General features: G+C 35.8%; 1 protein-coding gene across 5 annotated transcripts in view; it reads left to right on the top strand.

The window, feature by feature from the left end:
* Positions 1–461: 461 nt before the first annotated feature.
* LOC111152241 (family with sequence similarity 135 member A) overlaps positions 462–7,055 on the top strand; it is a 109,155-nt gene continuing 102,561 nt past the window's right edge. For all 5 annotated transcript variants that reach the window (XM_022510679.1, XM_022510678.1, XM_022510676.1 and 2 more), the window contains exon 1: positions 462–538. In XM_022510679.1, coding sequence (XP_022366387.1) covers positions 462–538 — 77 coding nt within the window. The remainder of the gene's footprint in view (positions 539–7,055) is intronic.

The following is a 7,055-nucleotide window of genomic DNA, read 5'->3' as shown; positions in this document are numbered from 1 at the left end:
ACCTTGGAGTTGCCTGGATGTACAGTGTAGAACCAGAAGAGAATAATTAGGTCACTTAATTTTTTTCTTTACTATTTTATCTGTGATATAGTCAAGCATTTCTTTTAGCAATTTGCTGTATTATTTATTATCACATAGATGTCACAAAGGGAAACAAGTCTTTAGAAAATACATTCTATTAGAACAAATCTTAAATTATAGATTATTGCTATTTAGTAAGTATATAATTGGTAAGTAAATGTAGTTGATTCTGTGCTATTTAGTTGGGACAGGCTAAGTTAGGTGCACTGAATTAATTTGCTTCATTTTTATTTTCTGCCTACTTATCATACTTTGAAATATGTTTGAATATTAGTGTTTTTGTAAGTTGGCATTTTTGTCATTCTGCTTCTCATGATTTTTTTTACCTGACTTTTACCAAGGTGCTGTTACCAGTTTTGTCTTCTGAGTATAAATTGAAAATGACTGAAGTTCAAGCAATGGTAGAATTCTCTGTGGAGCTAAACAAGTTCTACAATGTGGATTTATTTCAGAGAGGGTATGTATTTTAATGTGAAAATTACATATTTTGCATAAGAAATGAGGTACAGTTTAATTACATACTTACATTCCAGCATATATAAGGGAAACAATGAGGTGTATTCAAATAATTATTTTCTTAGAGAAATTTTAGTTTTAAATAGATGTTTAAGAATTTTTCAAGTGGATTTAATGATGATGCTAGATATATGTAATGTATGTTTATGAATTTGTACTGGGCATGGAGGGGACTTCTGTGAAAATGTGTAAGATCTCATTTTTGCTTGTAAAAGCTTGTAGTGTATAGGGAAAATAAAATATATGCACAAAACAGCTAAGTGGGAACGCAAAATGATAAGTCTTCAAGAAGTGTATATAGAAAGTGCTCTCGGAATCAGAACAGAGAGATATCTTTCTGGGTTAGTAATGTTAGGAAAGGCATTATGGAGAAATAGGATCATAGTATGCTTAAGATTTGTATAGGCAAAAGGGGCACCTGGGTGGCTCAGTTGTTAAGTGTCTGCCTGCGGCTCAGGTCATGATCCCAGGCTCTGGGATAGAGCCCCACGTCAGGCTCCCTGCTCAGCAGGAAGCCGCCTTCTCCCTATCCCACTCCCCCTACTTGTGTTCTCTCTCTTGCTGTCTCTCTCTCTCTCTCTGTCAAATAAATAAATAAAATCTTAAAAAAAAAAAAAAGACTTGTATAGGCAAAGGATAAAGTGAAAAACCCTTTTGGTAGTAGAGAGCGGCATGAATCAAGTCTTGGAAATAGGAATTAACATGTTTTTTAAAGAATATTTAGGAGATTGAATATTCTTCAGGAGAATTGCAGAAGAAAAGATAGTAGAAAGGAGAGGTTGTATTTGTGAAGGGCTCCTGATGCCTGGAGAAGAGTTGACAGTAGGGATTTGGGCAGTCATCAGTGGTTTCCAAGTAAGAAAGAAATTATCACTATTACTACAAGAAGCCTTTACTAACATGATGAAGATTGTGATATAGGAGACTGATGGTTGTGTAGAAGAAATAGAAGCATAGGGGACAGTTCGGAGGAGTTTGCAGTAACACAGGTGCTTGAAGGTCTGCACTATGAGTCCTAGTAATGAAGCTGTGACTATCACTAGTATGGTGAGAGAGATTTTCTGTTTGGTTTTTGTAGTTGTTTTGTTTTATTTCTAGCTTGTCTTGGCTTTACCATCTTGTTAAAAAATAAAAGTGGCTGTGCACTGCTTTACTCCTCATGGTCTTTCACTCCTCAGCAGGACAGGCTGGGCTTGTTTTCATGGCAGAAAAGAAGTCAAAGAGCAGAAGATTCAGGGCTTCTTGAATTGGCACTATTACTTCCACTCAATTTTGTTGGCTAAGCAAGTTATAAGGCCAGTCCAGAAGTCTAGGCTGGTAGTTCTTAAGCCAGTAAAACTTACTTAAAAATTTTATGAGGTTCCTGTATATCTGATACAGTTCATTCCAAGCTCTGAAAACTACACCCACAATTGTCTTTTGAGACATGACTATTCTCTAGATATAATCACTACTATTTAGGGATTTCTGAATTCTGTGGGATCATACCCCTCAACTTCCTAAAAGCCCTTTTGTCAAACTGAGAATGTCTACTTAGACACCGCTCTAATTTCTCTAGAGATTTGAAGAAAGGGATTTATAGTCACTCCTTTGAAATTATGTTTGTCTGTGGCAGCGTTTTATTTTGAAAATCTTTAGGGAGACTGAAAATGAAAACCAGTTTTGTTTTCCAATGTAACAAGTCCTGGTCCATCTGTATTCCCTCTAGATTCTATTTGCAAAATAACCAGTTCTTTCTTTAGCTCATCTCTTTCTGGCAGCCCTTTATTATTCTTAACAAGGAGTAACCAGTTGACATGTTCAGCGTTCTCCCTGGAAATCAGCTTGCTCAAGTCCCAAAGTTTCTTAGATACATTGTCTAACTTCTTCTAAGTTACTGCTGACAGTGTATTTACCAAAATTTCATCACTGTATGAAATGGGTTACCATTTTTTAAGTCTCAATTTACTCATTTTTCTTGCCTAACTGTAACTGTTGCTTTGGTCCCAAATTCAGTGCCACATATTTTAAATTTTTGTTACGGTGCACACTATTTCTTGGTTACTGATTTCTGTGTTATTTATGTATTGTCGCAATAATGCAGCTAATAACAAACGCAGAGCTTCAGTGGCATCACAGCAATAAACATTTATTTTTGCTCACAAGTCTGTCATACTCAACTGGCAAGTTGGCTGGGTGCTGGCTATTCCAGAATGGCCTTACCTTGGTGGACTCAGCTCTGTTTTATGATCTCTCATCCTCCAGCTTATTCTCGCAGAGGAGCCAGGGTCCAAAGAGAAACAAACTCTAAGAAGACCTTTTACAACCTAGGCTTGGAACTAGCATATTGTCATCTCTGCCACATTGTATTGCCCAAAACAACATTTAAGGCCAGCCCAGATTTAAGGGTAGGGAACTAAACTCCACTTTTTATTGGAAGTCACATTGCAAGATGTGTGGACAACCAGGATGGGTAAAAAAATACATTTTAAAAATCATTCTACAACTCACTTTAACATTTTTTATTTTTGTGTTATTAATTTCTGTGAGGCATTTTGGGGAAAAATAGTAGGATTTAATGACTAATTCCATATGGAGGATGAGGCTGAAAAAGCATTAAAATAATGTATGTTGAAGTGTGAATATATGTGATATCTAAGATTACTTTGAAATGGCTCAGGAAAGAAAAAGTATAGATGAATCAAATATGGCAAAAATGGGTAATTTATTAAAATTGTTAAATGGGTAATTGTTAAAAATGGGTAGTGGGCATATGGGTTCATTGCTCTACCTTTTGCAAATTGGGTATTTTTAATAAAAAAATGTAAAAGATAATGTTGAAGTTTTAAATCTTATTGACTTACACAATATTAGTAATGTTGGAATAAATAAGGAGATTGAAGATTAGTTCATTTTGATATACTGAGTTTGATGTGAGATATCCAAGTGGAGATAATTCATAATTAATTGGAGGTTTGGAACTAGAGATAAAGATTAAGTGAATAATTCCATTTTCTTGCCAACCATCATAAACATAGTATGTGTAATTGCTGCTTTCATTAGTTTTCTCTTAATCTACAATCTGGTTTCCCCATCCATTGAGGACTTTTGAAGAATATAATTGTGTTTCTGATCTTTCAAATCTAATGGTTAGAGGATCATTGTTTTTAGATACATTGCTTGACTTTTTTTTAAAGAATATTTTTGCTTTCTGAGGTATAATTGACATACAATATTATGTTAGTTTCAGGTGTACAACATAGTGATTTGACATTTGTCTACATTGCAAAATGATCACCACAATAAGTCTATTTATGATGTATCACCATACAAAGTTAATACCATATTATTGACTTTATTCCCCATCTTGTATTTACATCCCCATGACTTTTTATTTTTTCTTAAGATTTTTATTTATTTGACAGAGAGCGAGTACAAGCAGGGGGAGCAGCAGGCAGGAGAAGAGGGAGAAACACGCTCTCCGCTGAGCAGGGAGCCCAATGTATGGCTCCATCCCAGGACCCTGGGATCATGACCTGAACCAAAGGCAGATGCTTAACCACTAAGCCACCCAGGCGCCTCATTTATTTACCTTTTAACTGGGAGTTTGTACTTCTTAATACCCTTCACCCATTTTGTTCCCCCCGCAACGTTCCTCCCCTCTGGCAACCATCGTCTGTTCTCTATATCTATGAGTCTAAGTTTTGTTTTGTTTGTTTTGTTTTTTAAATTCCGTATGTAAGTGAAATCATGCAGTATTTGTCTCTCACTCAATTCAATTAGCATAGTATCCTTCAGGTCCATCCATGTTATCACAAATGGCGAGATAATCACTTTTTTATGGCTGAATAGTATTCCATCGTATATATATCTTCTTTATTCATTGATCAGTGGACACTTAGATGGTTTCCATATCTCAGCTATTGTAGATAATTCTAAAATGAACATAGAGGCGCATATACCTTTTTGAATTATTTTTTTCATGTTCTTCAGGCAGATACCCTGTAGTGGAATTGCTGGATCATATAGTAGTTCTATTTTTAATTTTTCCAGAAATCTCCATACAATTTTCCATAGTGGCTGCACCAGTTCTTACTCCCACTAACAGTGAACAAGGGTTCACTTTTCTCCACATGTTCAGCACTTATCTTTTGATATTTTGGTGATGGTCATTTTAACAGGTGTGAGGTGACCTTTCATTGTGGTTTTAACTTGCATTTCCCTGATGATTATTAATGTTGAGCATCTTTTTATGTACCTATATAGCTTCTTCGGAAAAATGTCTAGACCTTTTGCCCATTTTTTCTTAAAAGATTTTATTTATTTATTTGAGAGGAAGAGCATACAATTGGGAGGCAGAGGCAGAAGGAGGGGGAGAAACAGACTCCCCACTGAGCAGGGAGCCCCATGCAGGGCTCAATCCGGGACCCAGAATCATGACCTGAGCTAAAGGCAGAGGCTTAAGCAACTGAGCCGTCCAGGTACCCTTCTTTTGCCCATTTTTTAATCAGATTGTTTGTTTGGGTTTTGTTTTGTTTTATTTTTGTGGGGTTTTTTGTTTGTTTTGGTTTTGTTTTATTTTTGCTATTGAGTTGTAAGAGTTCTTTATAATAATTTTGGATATTAACCCACTATCAGATATATGATTTTTAAATATTTTCTCTCACTTAGTAGGTTACCTTTTCATTTTGTTGATGGTTTCCTTTGCCGTGCAGAAAGTTTTTAGTTTTATGTAGTTGCAGTTGCTTATTACTGCTTTTTGTTGCCTTTCCTTTTGGTGTCATAGTTAAAAAAATCATCGCCAAGACCTATGTCTAGGAGCTTATTGCACATGTTTTTTTGTTTTGTTTTGTTTTGTTTTAAAAGATTTTATTTATTTACTTGACAGAGATCACAAGTAGGCAGAGAGGCAGGCAGAGAGAGAGGAGGAAGCAGGCTCCCTGCTGAGCAGAGAGCCCGATGTGGATCCTGGGATCATGACCTGAGCTGAAGGCAGAGGCTTAACCCACTGAGCCAGCCAGGCGCCCACATGTTTTTTTCTATTTTACTTAATCTTTAGTTGGAATTCTCAGCATGGGAAGTTGAATAGCTCCTAGAAAGCTTTGTTCTCTTCTGGTTCCAAGGCTTCTGTGATTCCACTTTGATTTTTGGTTTTAGTCATCTCTTATTTTCCATCTGACCTTATCTTAATCTCAACTAATTACCTCTCTCTGTTTATGGAGTTTTGCCTTGTTTCTTTAAGGCCAAATTGTCACTTTCAAGGTTATAGATTTAATCGGCTAGCCTTTCATTCACTCCTCTTTAATTCTGGCTTTGTGACTTGACCATATGTTCTCTCCAATGCTATACTTTGTTATAAGTAATAGTAGTAATTATGTATTTTAATCTTTATATTATTTATAAATTTGATAACTTAAATTACTACCTAGGAAATTATTAAATAAAAATAAAATATTTGATTCCTTGTGTACATCTAAACTCATCCCGATTTGTTATCTTGATTTAGCTTTTAGTAATCCTGTGTGTCTTGTGTGTGTGTGTGTGTGTGTGTGTGTGTGTATAGATGTGTGTATCCTCTATTACATAAACATACTTGCAGTATAATGTTAAAACACAAACCTAATGCTTACCTCAAATTATTTATTCTATATAAACTGTTATTACTAATGATTGGTTGAGTTCTATATATAGATATAAGTATTATAAAAGCCTGTAGAATAAATAAAGTATATAAACAAATAGCTCTGACCTTGAAAAAATGCCAAATTCTTTAAACCAAATACGTCTTTGTTTTGTAATTTATAGTATTAAGCCAGTTTTCAAAAACCATTTAAATCTATATTTTCTCAAAATTATGGTTAAGAATAGTTTATGTTTATTATGTTTTAAAAGAAAAAAATAAATAACCAGATTAGGCCGTGAAAATCTTAGAAGTCTTATTATCCCTCTGATTGCTATGACATTCTTTCATTTAAAGTAAGAAATACGAGGGCGCCTGGGTGGCTCAGTGGGTTAAGCCTCTGCCTTCGGCTCAGGTTGTGATCTCAGGGTCCTGGGATCGAGCCCCGCATTGGGCTCTCTGCTCGGCGGGGAGCCTGCTTTCCTCCCTCTCTCTGCCTGCCTCTCTGCCTACTTGTGATCTTTTTCTCTCTGTCAAATGGATGAATAAAATCTTTAAAAAAAAATAAAATAAAGTAAGAAATACGAATACATTTCTTTTGTTTTTCTCATTCACCTTTTTACTTGCTGGTTTCCCTTTGGGTCTTACTGAGTGCTGCTTATCTTTGACGTGGATATGATGTATTGTTTTTCACCAGTAATAAATATTATGGGAGGGGTGTCTGGGTGGCTCAGTTGTTAAGCAGCTCATTCTGGATTTCAGTTCATGTTGTGATCGCAGGATCTTGGGATTGAGCCCGGCCTTGGCTCCATGCTTACCACAGAGTCTGCTTGTCCCTCTCCCTCTACTCCTTCCCCTA

This window comes from Enhydra lutris, unplaced genomic scaffold (genome assembly GCF_002288905.1).
Source record: "Enhydra lutris kenyoni isolate GAN:26980312 unplaced genomic scaffold, ASM228890v2 scaffoldscaffold28, whole genome shotgun sequence".
NCBI classification, from domain to species: Eukaryota; Metazoa; Chordata; class Mammalia; order Carnivora; family Mustelidae; genus Enhydra; species Enhydra lutris.
This window is presented reverse-complemented; position numbering and strand designations above follow the sequence as displayed.